Here is a 20,307-nt window from a genome sequence, read left to right on the forward strand (position 1 = left end):
TAGAATTTCACTTGGGAAAACAATTTCACCTTCTCAGCCTCAATTTGTTTGACTGTTATGATTGTCTGCTATGTCAAGTAGCCATTGGCCTGGTCAGATGGTTTAACATCAGCCCAGATACTCAACTGACAATTTAATAAATTCTAGAGACATGCTGCAGTTGGAAAGCATAGCAAACAGCCTTTGAGGCTGAAAACAGGTCCTTAAAAAACTTGTCATGGGGAAACAGCCAGCTGGTGAGGGCCTTTCCTCTAAGCTTAATGTTTCCAGGATGTAATCCTATGAGCTGTGGTTGTGTCCAGGATTTTGATCCACTTACAAGTTTAATCTATCCTCCTTGAGTTTAAATGCTCCATTATCTGTTAGAATATAATTAGAGGCTGCAAGCACAAGTCAGCATCCACAGAGTTCCTTGGGAGTCCCTGAGCTCATTGAGATGAAGACAGTTTGACTGATGGTGGTCAGCTGATATTGGGCCAGAAGCTAATAATAGAAGGCAGTGCTGCTTAGCTAGGTGAGAAAGTTAACTTGGGAAAAATTAAACTGAAGGCTTTGGGATTTATGGTTGGAAATAAATTTCCCATTCTCATTTGTTTCCTAGTAAGAGAGCTTCAGAGGCAGTTGGTTTCTTTTATGGTTTTATAATTAAGATCTAGAGGCTTCCTGGCTTGGTCCTGTGCTCACTGCAGTTGCTGCTGTCTGCAGTGGCAGCACTTGGAGTGTGGGAGGACATTTGTCACACCAAGTGCAGAGGTGGTAAGTGACAGTGACCTCCACCAGACATGTAGCAAGCAAATTAAAGCTGCATGTAGGGGACTGACACCCACATATTTTATTTATGTCTGGCCTAATGAACTAAATGAATAAATCACTCAGATGTGCTGCAGAAAAAGCTTTTTCTAAATTGTATGCCTGTCTTACAGTAAAGACAAGCCCTCAGCTTGAGGATATCAATATCAAACTTATCTTCAGTTCAGAGGATTGAAGACCAAAAGAATTATGTAGCTGACTAGAGAATTCTTTCTCCTGTTCAGCTGAAACCCCACAGAGATATGGATAAGCCTAGATGCTTTCTTTTTTTCCTCAAGTATGTCTAGATATTTGAGGAAGTACAGCTAGCCAGTCAGGTGAGGAAGGTGAGAGAAGACTTCACTTTTCTTGGTGTCCACTCTTGGCTTCAGACACAGGAAGGTTCTACGCTGAAGCTTTTTGGTTCTTTGCTTGGCCCATGGTGGCATTCATAGATCCCTTGAGGCTACAGACACTCTGTGATACACAATTCCTCAGCTGACACAGCTGCATTTGTCCTCAGCCTTTTTGTAAGATCCTGCCTTATGTGACTATGAGGGTGACTGGTTAAAAATTTTTTAGTATTTCAAAAATTAAACATAGCTACATATCTTTTAGTATTACTATATAAGTATATAGTAATTTAAGTTAAATTTTTTTTAGTATTCTGTGTACACATCATGCTCGTGCCCAGCCCAGTGTTTGATCCAGGTCTTCAACAGACCATGCAGATGCTCCTGAAAGTCTGAAAAGACATTGCTACCAACAGTAGTTGGATCCAGACATTCCACTGCCTGCCTGGCTGCTTGGGAAATACACCAGAGTTAATCCTGAATCTCAGTTGAAAGGGCAGGTTTAGGATCAAAGGAAATCCTTTATGGCAGCAGTGAGACGTTTTTCCTTATCCTCTTTTGCTGTCATTTCTGTGCACATCCTCCTTTCCAGCTGTCTGTGAGCACTGCCTGGCTCTGTGCTCCACTGCAGCTCAAACAGGTTTTCTCTCCATCATGTCAAGCTGCAGGAGGTGGGGGGCAAGGGGTGACATTAACCCCTGTGATTGTAGGAGTTATGTACATAACCCCTGTGATTTTAGGAGTTATGGACAAAACCCCTGTGATTTTAGGAGTTATGGACAAAACCCCTGTGATTTTAGACCTCCTTTTGTGCACCTGCCCCTCCTCCCCACTGGTGCACAGTTTGAGTGTGAGCAGAGACACTTCAAGGGGAGCTCTCCCTATCAGTCCCAGGCACAGGAGCTCACTGGGATGGCAATTACAATTTCCAGCTTGTCCAGAGATGCCAGAAATCCAGCTGTCCTTGAGAATGCTGCATACCATGCATAGGCCCCCAGAGTGCTCAGCCTCTGCAGAAGCTGGAAATCTGAGCTCTGATGAAGGTTAGCTGCTTTTAGTCATCTGAAGATTAACTGTTTCAAGGCTACATTTCTGTTATTTCCATCTGAAGCAATATTTTTTCTTTAAAATTGGCTTCAGTAATTTTCCCCTTCATAGTGTTTGAGAATAAGGTGTGTGTGTAGGGGGGTTAATTTTCCATATGTAGGAGCCATGTGGCTGTGTGGTGAAAGTACATACACAGAAAAGATGGGTTACAAGCACAGACAGACAAGCCAGACTGCCTGGAAACAATTCTGCTGGCATAACACCCTAACTGGAAAATGCAGTGAGGGAAAGTGAGTTTGCCTGCTGCTGGTGGTGGTGGGAGAAATCTGAACCCTGCTGAAATCCATGGGAGCTGGGAACTGGCCAGTGAATTCAGCAGGGCCAGGACCTCACCTCAGAGTAATCCTTCCAAGAAGTCTGCCACAGGTTTAAGGAAGAATCCCATGCTTTAGTGAGGGACTGACATTAGGAGCTATTCCTAAATGAGTCAGGAAGTGCATTCAGATGCTCTTTGTTATGGCAATTGCAGAACTCCTTATTTCAGCTTTGCAGTGCTCTATGATGTGGAAACCCTGCATAAGGTTGGGTAAATCTGTACATGGGAAGAAGATGAGGTGGGAGTGTTCATTTATTCACAAGGAAATATAGCTGTGGATTAACTGAAGGTATTAAAGGGTCTAATCAAATTAAAATATTGAATTTGCAATATCAAATGCAAATATTCTAGCTGTAAAGTGTGTATGTGTAAAGGAAACATTTTGAACTGAGATGTTGTATTACACTCTGTATTTCAATGTATAAGGCACCCCAATAACAGGATTGATACTTGTCTCCTTGGCAGGTACTTTTGGGCTTGGTTACTGGAACATGAAGTGAGTTATTTGCTTGGCTGTTTATGTAATTGTTCTGAAGGTCAGGATCAGAGTTGCCAGTGTTTTATCAGGACACAGGAGGAGAGAGGTCTTTTGAAAAAGTGTTAGAAATTGAACAGGCAGAGGATGGGAATATTAAAAAAAAAATAAATGCAGAGAGGTGGTGCTGTGAGTATCATAAGTGGTACACAATAGTTTAATTAGGGGACTTAATCAGGAGCTTATGGGATTTGTATTTCCACTATGAGTTTTCTGTTGGTCTCAGTACCATGTGTTTTGTTGTTTTTTTTTTTTTTTCTTGGCACTATGCTGTACATTTCCACCCTTTACCCTGGGTTAGATCTGGGCCTGGGTCAGAATGCTCTCCTCCAGCTTCTTATCTTCCTGGACTTACATGCTTGTATCTGGATGGGGCTTTTAGGAGAGTAATCTTCCAGGCTTCAGTAAAAATTTCTGTTGGATGCTGTAAAGCCATGAATTCTGGGGACTCATCCCAAGAGGATATAATGCCTGCAGGTGTGGAGCTTTTCATCTGCACAGCCAGTGGTTGGTGGTATTTAAGGCAGAGGGGAAATGTTCCTCTGCAGGCACAGATCCTGCTGGAGTGGAGGGCTGTAGCTCACAGGCTTGTAATTATAAACAGGAGAAACAGATTTCCTTAAACAGCAGCAAAGTGTCTGGAGATACTGGGATTCTTCTCACAGTCTTGCTGAGATCCAGATGCAAAGTGCAGAAATAAAAGTGACAAAACATGGTAAAATCATTAAATTAAGGAAAATAAGGTCTTTTAATAATGCTTGGTATGTTATGAGAAGAAGCTGACACAGATATCCAGTTTTAAAGCAGATTTTGTCTCTGAAAACAGGGTGACAAGTGTTGCCTTATCACTAAAATGGAAAACCTGTAGTTAAGAAATAGCTTTACATTCTTTCTCTGTGCCTCCAGCTCCTATTAGCAATATAAAACAGGCACATGTTAATGTTTAAGTTCCTAAAGGGCACTGTCTATGCCAGAATGTTGCCAAACTGCTAAAAAATGCAGGGTTTTATGGGACCCCTGTTAATAAAAGAGAGGTACTGTTTCCACAAGCTTAACTGTAATGCATCCCAAACAAGCCATCACTGGTTTGAGGTTAATGGCAGATCTAATGAGCTGCCAAGTCAACTTAAAGTTAAGGGAGAACAAGGCTTTTTATGTTGTAAGGAGAAAAAAAAATAATCCATATATACACACAAATGATCATGCTGTGACCATTTTTAATAGGAATGTAAGGGTACAGAAGCACAGGCTTATAGGAGCTGAATTTCAAGTATCACTGTCAAAATACATTTTCCCTCCAAATACTGTAGTTTGCAGTGCTTCTCCCTCAGTGCTTTGTTGCAAATAACCCCTCAAAAGTTGTTTTCTGTGCCTCAGCACTGATCCAGACACCTCTGATGCATCAGCAACTGTCATAGATTTATAAAAATAATTAGCATCTGCTTGCATTAATATTGTACCTATTATTCACAAGAGCCAATCACATATTCCTACTGCTGCTTGTGATGGAAGAAATAAGACAGAAAAAGGTGGTTGCTGACTTGCTGATAATATTCTGCCAAGACTTTTGAGATATCAGTGTAATAATTGGGATAAGCTGATCCATTTGAGGTCTCACTGGGGCTGGTAGTCCACAGAGCAGCAGATGCTGGTTGGAAATGCCTGGTCCTTCTCTGCTGAAGCTGTAGCTCCAAAAATAAGGAGATTTTGCAGAGCAACATTTTCCATACTAACTATGATAGTGTTGCTTCTTGTTGTGGTAATGCAGCATCTCTTGGACCTGATGGAAGTGTGGTGAGATTGTCCCTGCCCTGGAAGGTATTCAGTCAAGACAGACACAACAGATGAAGGAGAGAGGAGTAATTATTACTATAGCAGTTTAAAGATGGAACTCTGAATTGCAACACAGATCCCATAACCTCTGAGAAAATTACTTAATTTTTAAAATTGATTTTTAATTATCTTCAGGTTTTAAATTACCTTAGGATGTTTATGTAGACAAGCAAATACTATGTGAGGTTTGTTTTTTTTTTTCAGACAAAGCTGTTTTATCAGTTAAGAATGTGTCTGAAATGATGTTTTCATTAGCTTTTTCCTAGATCAGGTGTTTCAAAGATGCTGAATGGCACTTGATACATAAAGCAAATTGTCTATTAGCAACAGGAGAGAGAGAATAGGTATTTTTCCCTCTTAGTTACTTGCAAGGTGAATACAAGTGTATCCTGAAGGTTTCTGCTTCATCTAGAATACCAGACTTTTAATTACAGAGGTGAATAAGCATGGTTCAAACTAGAATTGCATAGATTTCTCACAGGCCAGGGCCTGTTTTTATCTTCATGTTTTACATGACAAAAGACACAGAAATGTTTAAGGAAGTGTGGTTATGTGGATTTTTGAGCTGTGCTGACAAATTGCAGCTTGGAAGGCTCTCCTTGGTGAGCTTGCTCAGGTAAATTCTGAGACGTGGAGCAGGGCAAAGGTAGGAAACAGCTGAGGTACAAAGAACAGTTTATCTGATTATCTGAGTTATATTATCTGATTATCTGAGAGATAATCTGAGTTTATCTGATAGAAATGTGAGATCTCAATGAGTTTATCTGATAGAAATGTGAGATCTCAATGAGATAGGGGAATGTGGGGCAGGGCCTGGCTACAGGCAGTTCCCAGGGCTGTGGTTGACTGAGCCATGTCAGTGGAGAGGCAGCCCCTGGGCTGAATCCATTTGGAAACATGCTCCAGTGTCAAGGATGCTTTTCCTGGCTGGGCAGTGCCCTTTGAAAGAGTTCAGGGGGGTTTTTAGTATGCACAGAAGCAGAATTTAGCTTCTTGTTTTCTGAAGCTGTGCAAATTGTTTTGGTTTTTTTAGATGAAGTCTTGTTGGTTTAGATAAATAGCTAGAGTCACCAGCTAAAAACACAAGTCCCTCTGAAAAGCTATTTTAATAACCAAAGCATTTGGAAAAAAATGGTATTTGGACTGAGGAGAGAAAATTAATTTCCTTGTTGGGATTGTTTACTTGGCAAAATATTGAACAAATATTTCTTGGTAAAACATTTATTAACTTGCTGAAACTTAAAGAAGAGTTTCTGCTGAAGCTTTTCAATGGGAGATATATTCCAGTGAATTCCTCAGCCAGAAGATGTGTTTTGGAATGTGATAGTGATTGAAGCACCTGGTTTTATCACTTTCTGAATGAACTCTGGTGAATTCCTTCTTTGAAGTCATTCCTTGTTTCAAAATTCAGACTGTGTTCATTAGGCAAGAATATTATCAAATCCAAATTGGAATGTTGAACATTTTATGCCTGTGGTTAAGTTGTGGACAGCAGGAAACCATTTTCCAGAGCTAGGCCATCTCTGAGGATTGGAATGCTGTGTCCTGCCTTGTTTTCAGCAAGGGTGGGAGATGTGTCTGTTCTGTGATAAATCTCTTCATCAGCTGAGGGGCACAGATGGGAGCAAAACTCCAGCCCAAAAAGAAAGTTATTGATGCCAGTGTTAATGGCAGGCTCTCAAAGTGTTCTGGAGCTCCAGAAAACCCCTTAAACCACACTGTGTCACCTTCTAAATGTTGGTAGCTCCACTCAAAGTTGCAGATTAGCCCTCTGCAAAAACATGAGTGGTATTTCTCTCAGTGATGTGCTGCAGCTTTCTGGGGCTTTGGCATTTCACTGGCACAGAATTCCACTAAAAGTGACCAAGGAACTGACAAGTGATGGTGTTTTGAGCTGCCCCTCAGAGGTGCAGCATCATCTTTGATACCAGTAAAGTGATCACACCATGGTGGTGTTAGGTCTTTTCAAGAAACAAAAATGTGAAGGCATGGAACAGGGAATAGCTGGATTAATGATATGTAACCATATTTCTGCTTTATAAATCATGTCAAATAGTAATTGTGTTGGTTAGGAAGGCTGATGATGGAACAGCTATGGATACTTCTTCCTGCTCTTGATTAAATGTCAGCCTCTTGACTGCTGATCTTGGCAGTAAGATGCAAAATAGGTGCTGGCAGACAAAATCTCCACAGTGTGGGTGGGATTAGGGCTTTGTAATCAGGCTGCAAATGGACCCTCCCTCAGAGCTGAAAGTCAGCTTGGCATGGCACATGCACACAGCTGCTCTGGATATGTCCAGCACTAACTTTGACACAGTGGTAGTGTCTTGAGCTTCCAGGTTTCCTTATAGTTCACAGGCTGGAAAAGACCTTTGAGATCATCAACCTATGACCTAACACAACCTTATCAACTAAACCATGGCACTGAGTGCCATGTCCAGTCTTTATTTAAACACCTTCAGGGACAGTGACTCCACCACCTCCCTGGGCAGCCCATTCCAATGCCCAATCACTTTTTCAGTGATTTTTTTTTCCTCATGTCCAGCCTGAACTTCCCTGGCACAGCTTAAGGCCATGTCCCCTCAATTCTGTCAGTTGTTGCCTGGAGAAAGAGCCCAACCCCACCTGAGCACAGGCACCTTTCAGGGAGCTGTAGAGAGTGATAAGGTCACTCCTGAGTCTCCTTTTCTCCAGGCTGGGCACCCCCAGCTCCTCAGTTGTTCCTCACAGGGTTTGTGTTCCCAGCCCCTCTCCAGCCTTGTTGCCCCCTCTGAGTGCCCTCAAGTGTCCCAGGGTCCTTTCCAACCTGAGGGGCCAGAACTGGACACTCAAGGTGTGCCCTCACCAGTGCCAGGTACAGGGGCAAAATGCCCTCCCTGCTCCTGCTGGCCACAGCATTCCTGATCCAGGCCAGGAGCCATCGGCCTTCTTGGCCACCAGGGCACTCTGCTGGCTCATGGTCAGTGGCTGTCACAGTACCCCCAGGTCTCTTTGTGCCTGGCCACTGTCCAGACACTCTGACCCCAGCCTAGAGCATTGCAGGGGGTTATTGTGGCCAAAAGGCAGGACTTGGCCCTTGGACTTATTAAATGTCATCCTACTGGGCTCTGCCCATCCATCCAACTGTTCCAGGTCTCTCTGCAGAGCCCTTCTACCATCCAACAGATCGACACACACTCTCAGCTTGGTGTCATCTGCAACTTCACTGATGGAGGACTCAATCCCCTCATCCAGATATCAGTGAAGATATTAAACAGAACTGATCCTTGGGGGACACCACTGGTTCTTCCTGTGCCTGGAGTTTCCCTGGCAGTATCACTTAAAAAGGGCCTTTTTCATTTTTTTCCCAGACAGCTGCAAGGCTGTTGAAAAGCACTTTCACCCCAGTTGGCCTTGTCAAAGTTTGCTGTAGGAAATGCTAGGAAAAAAATGTTTGGGTTTTGATTTGTAGAGTCCTATTAGCTGGATAGTACCTTTGGAAATGCAGGATCTGTGATACTAGGCTGTCTTATGAGCATAATTAATGATCTTGAGATTGTGGTAATTCACAAAAGAGAATAAAAACATGACATAAATTATTATTTCATCCTCTTTGGAGCATTTCAAATTAGATCACTTATAAAATAGGCACTCCCTCCTGCAGTACTGTAAGTTTGAATGGTGTTTGTCTACAACTTTCTGCTTGGTTTCTGTAAATTCAGGGAGATTTTTCTTTTTTGAGAGCATCCACACAGGCAGAAATAAAAACTATTAAATACAGTTGTATTTATGGATTTGACTGAGGTGTTTGTATTGGTAGCAGGCAGCCACTCATTGAAACATGTTTGGTTTGGGAGTTCTGTGGCTTGCCCTGACGGATGCCAGGACTGAGCATGGCCATACATAAAATGTCTGATGTTGTAGTTGCTCTGGGGGTTATTGCAGATGCCAACATTTTATCAACATGAAAAAAAGAGTCATTATGAATATAATGTTACATATGTATTACCCTGATAGCAGGGTGCCCAAATCTTGTGGAAATCAAGGGGGGAATTTAGCTGAATTTACTGCCAAGGAACATAAATACTTCAGAGTTAACCAGGTATCAGCATTGCCACCCACACCTGCATGAGGTGTGGGTAGCCCCAGCCCTTCCCCTGCCATCCCCACCCTGCCCTTTGAGGGCCCTGGGTTCTTTAAAAAGTCTTTTTAAGGATGTTTTAATCTTGTCTTCAGGAGAGGAGTAGGTCAGCAGGAGGTAAAAGAAGGTAGGGAAGAAAAGGTGGGAGGCAGAGCTGTAGAAACTTAGGAGGAAATCACAGGCAGAGCAATGTGGATGTAACACAGGGAGCAAGAGGCAACTTTTGAGGACTTCTGATGGAGTCAGGAGAGTAAAAATCTGCCAGTGAACCAAACAGTCCAGTGAAACTTCCCATGTTCAAATACCATCCCTGTGCAGTACCCAGGTCCTGAGTGTGGAGTTCTTGTGCAGCTGAATACAGATGAGGGAAAGCTAGAGATGAGTCTGATTTGAATTCTCTGTTGTGAGAAATTAAATACCAGGCAAAAAGTAGCTTTGATTAAAACAATTCTTAGTGTTGATTATACACTTGATGAAATTAGGCTTTAATCTGATGCTTTATCCCTTTAAATTGATCCTGAAGAAGGAATGTGTGATTATAAAGTCAAACTTTTCAGTGATACCAGAAAATATCAAAGATATGCCTGAAGACTGTTCAGAAAAAAGTGAGAACTTGATGATTTTTTCTTTCATTCTAGAGACCTTGCCATCACTCATCCTAAATCAAAAATCAAAGCAATGACTCCCTCCTTTGGAAAGGTATGGGCAGCCAAGGCTGAAAATACCTTTAAGCTGCTCAGTGGTAATGTCTGTTTAGCCTCCTCTTTAAAATTATGGCTTTGTTAGACTGCACGGTTACAACTTCAAATATTTTTGCTAGTTGCATCAAAATAGTAAGAAACAAATCACTTTGGACAGACTGCTCTGAAATAATGATGTGTGTCACAGGCTGTAAGTAAAGCATTTGTCACAATGACATGATATTTTTGCTGTTAAATCACCTACTTCTGATCTCCAAGGTGGGAATCCCCAGAATGAAACCCACTGTTACTTGTCCTGACAACTTTCAATGGGAACAATTCTGGTTGCTGAGGTCTTTGGCTATTATGCATAAAAGTGAATTGAAAATGGGCTAGATTTTGCTTTTCTCATCACCATGATAATTTTTTCAGGTCAAGATTCACAGAAATGCTGGCAGGAGCTGTCTCTGATCAGATGTTTGATGGAAAATCTACACTTGGTTTGTTGTGCAATAGGGGCCTGTTGTTTTAGAGCTGATGTTCCTCCTCTGCTAACTCAGGCTCTGATGAATTGGGAGACTTAACTGGCACAAAGCAGGGAGAAGGAACAAGCATGTGCTGTGGGGGTTCTACAAAATTTATCCCCTACACTTCCAAGCATTTGGGCATTAATTCTCAGCACCTGAGCCCTGTTGGAGTCAGCACAGTGGTCCATGCCCTCAGTGTTCGCAGGGTAGGGATCACAGTGCTGCTTTCTTTTCCTAATTTATTTTATGTTGCTCCAAAAAACAAAGTGAGCCAGCATTGCTTCTGTAAGTGCATGAAGGTGTTTATTTCTGCATGAATAGGACTTAATGCTTCTCTGATGTGGGCAGGAAGGTTTCAGCCAGAAGTCTGCAAGTATGACCTTCAAGAGGGAGAGCTTTCACATCCCTGATTTGTGCTAGTTTTGGGTGTTTGAAGGAAAGTGGGGCATCTCTCTAATGCATTTGAGTCACATGGGGCAATGGCTGGCTTTTGAATTCAGTGTCAACAAGGCAGGCAGTGCCTGTGAGCAGTCAGTCAGACTGGTGCCCTGGGTGCTGTGCAAGTGCTGTGACAGGCAGGGCAGTCTCAGAGGGTTTGCCTGCACATTTAAAGACACATCACAGCTGCAGAAAAGGCTCTCAGCAGTGAGAGAGCAGCCAGAGGCCAGCTCTGATGGTGGGCAGGGGAGAGCACAGTGCTCCAGTGTTGTGCCATGCCTGGCTCCTCACCATGCTGCAGGACACTGGCCTGGGGCCAGCTTCTCCTGACGGCACTGGCTTGATAGGAGTCAAGTGAGTGGCACTTGTCTGGGGCTGTTCCCATCACATTTGTGCATGAACAGGCTGCAGGGTGTGGGCCCTGAAGTGGAATTTTTATTTTTTATTCTCAGTTTTAATCCTAGAGTAGTGGCTCACCTGACAGATGAGTTTCCAGAACTTTCTGAACTAAGTTAGTCTCACCATTTAAGGTGCAGCACAGCTGTACTCCAATATAAGTATGCTGTGACTCCACTGACTACCCTGTGAAGCTCTGCCTAAGGTCCTCATTGAAAACTCAACCAAGAAAAGCCCAAATCTCTCACATCCAAAAAACGTGAAGTCCAAAATCACCCCTTCAAAACCTGCAGCCTCCTTAATCCTGAGAGTTTGTCCTGGCCCTGAGGAAATACATGCAAGCAAGGCTTGTAGTGTGACCTTCTCTGTTTGGTTACACAGAGAAGTTCTTTAACAAGGCTTCCTAAATGTGAAAAATGCCAAAATTTTAAAAGTTTAATAGTAATAAAATGGTTATAAAAATAGTAATATAATTAGACTAATAGAAATTTGAACAATTGAGATTAGGACAATACGAGACAATAGAAACAAAGAGTTACAGACAGTCCAGGTACCTTTTTCTGGGCAAAATAAGCCTAAAAAAGGACCCATGTTAACAGAGGATTAACCCTTAAAAGCATTGACCTGTTGCATATTCATACACCTCATGCATGATGCATAAATTCCATTCAAACACAGGATTCTGTCTGGGCAGTGTCAGCTTCTTCCTCTTAATCCTAATGGCATTTTCAGGGCTGAGTGAGGCAGAGAGAAGTTCATTTCTTCTGATAATGGAGCAATAAATTCTCCTTCTCTGAAAGATTTAGGTGTCCTGTGGCTGCTATCTCAGTGCGAGTCCTTTCTTTAAAGAAAAGTATCCTACATAGCATAGTTTCTATTTTAACATTATGTTATAACCTAAAACTATATTTAACACAGTACTTAAGAAAATTTATACAGCATAACTTTCTAACATAGCACATATAATATTCACTTTAATATTTGTGAAAAGCCAATCATAAAATACGCATTTTTCACACTAAAGCAAAACAGGCACGGAGGGAGTTGCAAGGAGATGGTGTTAGTGCAAAACTCTGGCTAACAGCTCATTAAACCCCCTCAATGACAGGGCTTTTGGACCTCTAGTGATTTCCTGCTGTGCCAGGCAATTCAGCATTTCCCTGTAGGAAAAGCAGTTGGCCAGGTGAGTGTGAATTCAGCATCTGGATGTGCACTGCTGCACTTGATGCAACAACCTCTGATGAACCTGTACTTCTGTAAGCATTCACCTTACCCTGTGCTTGGAGCATGGAGGTGCATGTACAGAAAGATTATTAATTTATTTTAATAAATTTTAATTCCTGAGTCCTGCTTCTCCGGAGAGAAGTTGAGAGAATGTTGTGCACGACCTGGGGGTCACAGAAACCTGTTTCCTCAGGAATATTGGCCCAAGCCAGACTTGGGTGTATAAATCACAAGAATTAAGCTTAAAGGAGCAGTAGCACACCCACATTGAGAAGGGGAAGAGGAGAGGAATGATCCATGTGACATGATTTCTTTATACAGAAGAGCATGTCTGAGAAGGGTAGGACTGAGCTGAGCATGGAAGGTTCAACTGAAGTCACCTGTGGTGAGCCTGGAGCACACACCCATGGTCCTGCCAAGCTGCCTGCAGGTTTAGCTGCCTTCTGAAAAACTGTTTGAAGCACAGCAGTGCTGGAAAACCATGAAAGCAGCATCCTGCATGGGCAGTACAGAGGAAATGCAGCAATGGGTGTCACGGTCATAGCACCAGTGTGGGCATGCGTGTTGTTAAATGAATTTTTGTTCTGTCTCCTAGCCATAGACTACACAGGCTGAGTCAGCTACCACCTAAACAATTGGTAAGACCTAGCAAACAAACAAAAGGCTTTGAAATATAGTAAATTCTGGGCTGTGATTGGATCTGCCCTGCAGCAGGTCAAAGGTGCATTCCAGAGAGATGTTTACCCCAGCCACTGGAGGAATTGAAATTTAATGTAAAAAAGCAGTGTATTCAGTGTAGTATCTCTCCTGTTAGCTCAACTGTGCTTTCAGAAAAATGCACAGTGCACTATGAAGTCAGCTTTTAAATACATTTATTACTCAACAATTACTAGGAAAAACAAGCATGGAGTTGTTCTTTCATCTTTTGTTTTGCTTTGTTTGAGGGTGTTTTATGGCAGGAACATTTAGAAGCAGAAGGTCAGGAAAAGAGATTTTTCAGACTTTGTGCTTACTTAACTCTTTATCAGGTAAATATCTTCATTTGGCTTAAGAGGAGCAGTAACATTTTACTCTAGGCTTGCCAAAGTGGGGAAGCAGATCTGTGATGCTCCCCTTGAACAAGGGGATGTGGTGTACTAATGAACAAGGGCATGAGCTGAAGAGAGTTGTGCCCTGGGCTGCTCTGGGTGGAAATAAATGTTCAGCATGGCATTGCCTCACTGCTGCTGGCACATGCACCTTGCTGAGCCCCCTGGTTTGCAAACTGCATGATCAGAGAAACAAAACCAGTTCCAAAGGCTGTTCTTCAGCAGCCACCATGCTGGCTAATGTTTATGTTCTGTTTTCAGCTGTAATTGTTGGCAATACCATGTCAAAGTAGGAAAGGGGGAAGTTAAATACCATCTTATAAGATATGCTGTAGGTGTACTCAGAGCACTTTTTCTTCTCACAGTCTTCAGAACTGGGGCTTTTTTCCCCATCCTGGTAGGTCAAAATGAAAATTGTGCTTTAGTTGGAGTTACTTTCCAGAAGCAGCAGCCAAATTAAAGGTATTTATGACTGCAGAGTATGGATAGATCAGGAAACAGTTTTAAGTGAGATTTCCAAATTACAATTCACCACCCCAGACCCCTTTTGACATAGCTGTGCTGACAGAAGCCAGTAATAGGTCTGGTGATTGCTCATTGCACACTCAACCTTCTTTGGGCTGCTCTCTTGTTTCTTAGTGCACACAGCAGGCAGATAAGTGTGAACCATTAAAGTAACATTTATGTGATTGTTTAATGTTACTGTTTAATACAGGCTTGTGTGTATAAATCACAGGAGTTGAGCTTAATGGAGTAATAATGTAATAATCACATTGAGAAGGGATGAAGAGAGGAATGATGGTTGTGAGTTTTTTCAGGAGAGAAAGGTAAAGTGATCTGGGGCACTGTTTCCACTTGTGCTCCAGCCTTCCCATGTGACTTTGAATAGAAGGTTTTTGGTACCTCAGTTTCTTCTCCATTAAATTAGAATTCCAAACTCATGCCTATAATTGTGCCAGTTGAGTGTAGAGAGAAGAGCTGCAGACCCACAGCTACAAAAAGGCCCAGAATATTGCAGAGGCTGGTTTTGAGAGATGCCAGTGCACCACCAGCCAAGTTTGAGTGTAGGTGCCTCACCTGCTTAAAATGTTTTAGACAGTTACATTAGGAACCAGGCTGCTGAGTGTCCAAGTGCCACAGAGATTACAGCTCTAGGGTCTTGCATGTCCAAACAGGTTTGAAAATGGAGACTTGTATTCCTTATTTGCTGAACAGATTCTTAAAATGCTCCTAAGTCATAATGTTTCTGTTGTTGCTTGTTTTGTCTAATTAGGCTCTAGCAGAATCTCTTTTACTTTGTGTTTTGCTGTGCTGGATACACATAGCCCTGATTTTAGTTCTTCTGTAGATGGAAGTTCAATAAAAATAACAATAGCTTTACTAATGAGGATAACTATGTGAAGCCAGGATTCATGCTAAATTAGTATCTGTTACTGGCTTAGATCTATAATGAAGATTTCCTTGCCCTCTGTGTGTGTCTTAATTCATTACAGAGAAGTCCATTATACTTTATAAAAGACATTTTGACTTTTTTTCCTGAAACTGTTGCCCAAAACTATTGGAAAAGCAGGTGCTTTCCTGTAACATCAGAATGAGACAAATGGCACTGCTTGCTTTTATTGTTGTATAGAAGTGGTTTTCCTTTGGACACAGATGGACTTGGCAATGGAAAGTAGCTGGAGACTAATGGACACAAGCTTCAAAGCTTTCTGTGTGGGCCCTTGGAAGACAAAAAAAAAAAAAATTCTCATTTTTGTTCTAATCAGTCTGGGTTAGAAAGAAAAGTACTCCAGCTCCAGGCTCATGGGGAACCTCTTACCTTTACTCAGAGGCAGAGTGGGCAGCAGGTGCTGTTGCTGTATGCATCTGCAGGAGAAAAATGAATGGGGTAAAAAGGAAAAAAAAAGAGGCAGAGGAATTTTGTGCCCTGGAGACTGGGTAATTCACCTGTCTACAGGTATTTATTCTTTAGGAACACTTTCAAGTCACAGCAGAAGAAATGCTCACATTGTTTCAAGGAGTCCCCCCCATACTTAAGAGTTAAGTGAGTGGGAACTGTATTCATTTGAATGTGAGTAAAACCAGTTAAATTCAGATCCCTTTTCTAATTTGTTGCATCAGAATCTTTCTCAGATCTGCTCCTCCATTATCCCATCAAATAGTCTCTATTTATTCATTTATTTCTTTCTTCACATACATTGAGGAAGAAAAGGGAAGGAGTCACTCCCCCCAGTGAGGACCATCTGCTCTTTTCTTATTGGGAGGGAAAAAACCCTACAATTAGTGTCTTGTTCATCTTTTTGTTTTACTAAAAAAAAAAAGAGGGGGAAAGAAAGTAAAAGAACTATTATGCAAATATCTGCAATTTGGTTTCAAATATTCTTTGTACTATGATGAGCAATTTCCTTTAATACAAACTCAACCTACTTGCCAGAACCATTTTTTATTTTTTTTAATTTTGCATTAATATAAGGAAGGGAAAAAACCCCCAACTTTTATGTTCTTCTGGTGGCAAATTTGTCTCATCCTTTTTTTTTCTTTCTTTCTTTCCTTGGCACTATTACAGCTGTTATTCTGTAAGTTGTCAGATGTCATATTGGGTTTTTTTGAGAAAAAAAGACAGCCAAAATAGCCTTACAGAGCCACAATTCCATCTCACTTTTCATTGTTCCATTGCCATGATGAAATGGTCTTGAAATGGAGGACTCAGTGAATGAGAGAGAAGAGCTTTCTCCTTGCTATATTTGAATAGTTGCTTGTGATGGCTGCATTACCTCTAAGAAGAGTTATTTAGGGTTTTTATAAGGAGTTCCTGTGCTACTGGTCAGGGGTGTGAACTCTAGGGTCAAATAGCATAGCCAAGATTAAACCTTCTGGTCCTTGGTCCTGGACCAGCTTGGTAGCTGAAACCTAGCATGGTAGCTGAAAACTTCTCATGGTCTGGAAAAGGGAAATAAAGTCTTTTCTGTGTGGAAAGCAAAAGCGTGGAAAAACAAAAATGAACTCATCCAAGACCTGATGGGAGAGGTGATGGAAGAATCAGATGCTGAGCTAAGAGGCTCAGATTTAGAAAGCAAGCATGGTGTAAATTACTTCATTACCTGTGGCTGTAACTGGAAGATTAACTCCCAATATGCAAATGGACCACGCTTATAAAAGTGTCCAGTTTTTGGGTGTAGCCCCTTGGTGTGCTAAATGTACCTGAAGGCCCTTCAATGAATGTAGCTGCTTTTTATGCCCTTAAGTTTGGCTGGCCTCTGTTTGTCGGTAGTCCCAAAAAGGCATTAAAACAAGACCAAGGAGACTTTAGGTGAAGTGTGTCACACCTGCATCTTTTCTGTGGCTGCAATGGGACAGGGAATGTGGAGCAGTGCAGAGTTTTAGATTTGTGCAGACTCTTGTTTTTGGGACTCAGAACATCAACTTGGCATTACATCAGCCTGGAGATTCCCTAGGAATGCCTACCACTGGACAGACAGGAATTCATGGTGCTCAGGGGACACTGATCCCCTTTAGCCACCTGAGTATTGGAATAAATTACATGGGACTCCATTTTCTTCATGGTGGAAAAAGCCCATTCTTTAGTCACATAAGTCCTTTTTATACAGTTTTATAGACTTTGTGGGTGACTTTAATTGGTTAGTAGCTTTCTTGCTAATTATTTTATTGGTTAGGAACAAGTTGTTACCCTGTATTAATTGGTCACTTAAATTCTCAATGTCTATGCGCAGGAAAAGTTGTGAGAGATAGAAAAATGAAAACTATCTAATGGTGTAAAAACAGTTTATACAGGTGCTGGTTGTTTCTCACCCAGGAATAGATAGTTATGTTAATGAACTGCTCACACCAGGATTGCTTTCACATGGGAACTTGCAAAGGGCTAGCCTGACAAGGAGAGCAGGTTTGATTTTATGAAGCCTTTCTTTATGGTTTTCCTACCTTACCACAACAACTCGAGTGCATTGAGTCTTTGAGCACCCTGGGCTAACCTTTGGATCACTTGTATTGTTGCAGGAAGCTCTCATCATGGCCAGCATGGACCACCCACACCTGGTGAGACTCCTGGGTGTCTGCCTGAGCCCCACCATCCAGCTGGTCACTCAGCTGATGCCTCATGGCTGCCTCCTGGATTATGTCCATGAACATAAGGATAACATTGGCTCCCAGCTCCTGCTGAACTGGTGTGTTCAAATAGCTAAGGTATGCAGTTCATGTTGGAGTTTTTGAATAATTTCTTATTGCTTTCATAATTAACTTTAAAACATGACTTTTTGTTTGCATTGGGTTTTTTTCAGGCCTGGTTTTGTTTCTGAGAAGGTTGGGTAGTTCTTGAAATACACACTGTTTTGGCTGCTTTACAGTATTATAGATGACTTGTCAATATGTGAACCAAAGTGTTTTTCTTGCCTGTTGTCTTGGTTTGAAAAGACAGGTGTCTGCTAAGGAGGGCAGGAGCCTCCCTTGAAATGGAAAATGTAAAACCCTTCCCTACGAATTATTATAATTTTGAAATTAAGGGGCTCTTAGGCAAAGATATGGGAATAGGAATAACAGTTCTTTACCAGGAAAATTAAAAATACAAATGCAATAGTAGAAACAAACAAACAAAAACCACCCAAAAACAACCACAAAAAACACCACTGCCAGAGTCAGAACATGCCCTGACCCCCTGTGTGTCAGGGTGGTGGCACAGTCCCATTCCCTGATGGCTCAGCCCTCCTGCAGTGCCAGCTGTGGTTCTGCTGGAGCAGGGATCCTGCACAAGGGGGGAGTTTTCCTCTGAAGCTCCAGGGTGGTGGAGATGGGCCTGGTGTCCCTCTGGGAATGCAGGGGAGAAGAAAGCTGCTCCTCTGGGAATGCAGTGGAGAAGAAAGTTGCTCCTCTGGGAATGCAGGGGAGAAGAAAGCTGCTCCTCTGGGAATGCAGTGGGCAAAGGCTGCTGTGGTGTTCCCAGGGTCAGATTGTATCCAGGTAGGAATGCTTGGCTCCTCCCCTGGGCAGAGCATCTCCCAGTGGGATGATGGAATTTGATCAGCCATGCAGGGACCCTCAGTGGCCATGAACAGAAGAGATCTCCTGGAGGGAGGATTGGTTGTGGAAGGGATAAAGAAAACTGCCCAATGAACAGAAGAGACCTGCCCCACCTCTGACAGATGGTGGTAGAATACCCCCAAACCACATCTTACAACCCAGGACAACTGTCTTTCCAACTTAATGAGGGGTTGTTTCTCGAGGTGAGGGTGAGTGAGGAAGGAAGCCCCTTTGTGAAATCTGGGGCTGGACACAAGGTGATTTTTCAGCCTCCTCTGTTGCTCACTGTTAATACATACACTGGTTTTCAGCTCTTCTGGGTCTGCATTGCCAGATCTGTCATCAGTTGTCTGCCAGGAAGATAAACATGTCCTTCATATCACTCCTCACATGGTGATCCTGCTATGTTTGGGTCACAAACTATCCTTGGCACAATGTTTTACAGCTGGTTTTAGGCATGTTTAGGTGTTCATTGTTGTACTAAGAACAAGTACTCAGCACTAACAAAATTATTTGCAAAGAATAACAAGATCTTTCAGTGTAGAAGACCATAACTTATCCATTTTAAAGGTTGCTTTTGAACAACTAGGGTTGTTTACTACAAGTGGCAATTTGGAGCCTGCCTTTTGCATTGAGTTATTTGTAAGTTGTTTAAAGTTTTAGATTATTTTGGAGAAAATGCTTGTTATAGACACGTGCCCACAGACTGCTATCTTACATTATATCTGCAGCCTTAAGTGAATTTCCTACAACATCTATTACAAAATCTTAATTCAAGTTGTAATGTTAATCTTTTGTAATCAAGTTGTAATGTTAATCTTTTAGCACTGGAAGAGAAACCTGGAGATTCAGCAATTGTTTTGCTCGACTCAATATTAAGTAAACATTTGCCTCTTTTAACAACTTAAATACAAAAATATGTTCTTATAAAAGTAAGAAAATGTAGAAATCCAGCTAGCCCTTTTTTGTTCTTCAGGAGGAGCAGAATTTTGGGGAGCATCATGAATAGGGCCTGTTTTCTTTCCAAATCAGATCTGTTTTAAACCTTGCTGAAGAAGCAAGTAGATAAAGTGGCTGTAGGGCTGGGGAGAGGTGGGGAGAACCCAAATCTGACATTGCAGCATTTTGTAGATGTGTCAATGTCCTGTGCTGTGGTGGTAAAGCAACCAGAGTTGCTGGGGAGTACAGGAGCTCACCAATGGGAATTGCCTGTGTGGAAACGTGAAAAGGTTTATTTAGGGCTGATACCAGACCTGGGAAGGTGGGAGACAAAATCCATGTTCCTGTTTGACTCTTTCTCTCCACACAGCCTCCTGCCCATCTGTTCTCCACTATTTGATTGATGGTGACTGTGATTATTTAATGCAAAGCATTTATACAGTGCCATCCCTGCAGAGGTAATCCTCCGTGATTTTCACTTTGTGTGTGGGTATGGCCCTTGACTCCCTGGGCCAGGGCTGTGCTGGCTTTGCTGTGAGCCTTGTAGGGGGCAGACAGCCTGATCCACAGCTTACAGAGCTGGCAGATCTCTGGGAGGGCCTGTGGAAGGCAGGTCCTGGCTTTCCCATGGTGGTTCTTACCAAAGTGTGTGTTGGTGGCTTTTCACACACAAAATGGGACTGCTGGGGTTCATTCCTTGAGCTTCTATTGCAGTAGCAGCCTCATTACATGGCTGAGACAATTGAGAGTTGGCAAACCTTATGTACAGCCAGCAGCAGCCAAAGATTTCTTTGTTACAGAGCATTTTAAAAACTTCCCAGCCAACAGCACATTGCTAAAGCTCACAGACAGTTGTTCTAGCCAATCACTAAAAGTACACCTGCTTCACACAATCCTTACTTGTATTCTTTTTATTAATAATACACAATAC

At 42.2% G+C, this 20,307-nt stretch overlaps 1 protein-coding gene across 2 annotated transcripts in view; it reads left to right on the plus strand.

Moving 5' to 3' along the window:
• Positions 1 to 20,307, plus strand: part of ERBB4 (erb-b2 receptor tyrosine kinase 4) — a 590,564-nt gene that overhangs the window by 481,536 nt on the left and 88,721 nt on the right. For both annotated transcript variants that reach the window (XM_077181048.1, XM_077181049.1), the window contains exon 20: positions 17,421 to 17,606. In XM_077181048.1, coding sequence (XP_077037163.1) covers positions 17,421 to 17,606 — 186 coding nt within the window. The remainder of the gene's footprint in view (positions 1 to 17,420; positions 17,607 to 20,307) is intronic.

This window comes from Agelaius phoeniceus, chromosome 7, assembly GCF_051311805.1.
Source record: "Agelaius phoeniceus isolate bAgePho1 chromosome 7, bAgePho1.hap1, whole genome shotgun sequence".
Lineage (NCBI taxonomy): Eukaryota > Metazoa > Chordata > Aves > Passeriformes > Icteridae > Agelaius > Agelaius phoeniceus.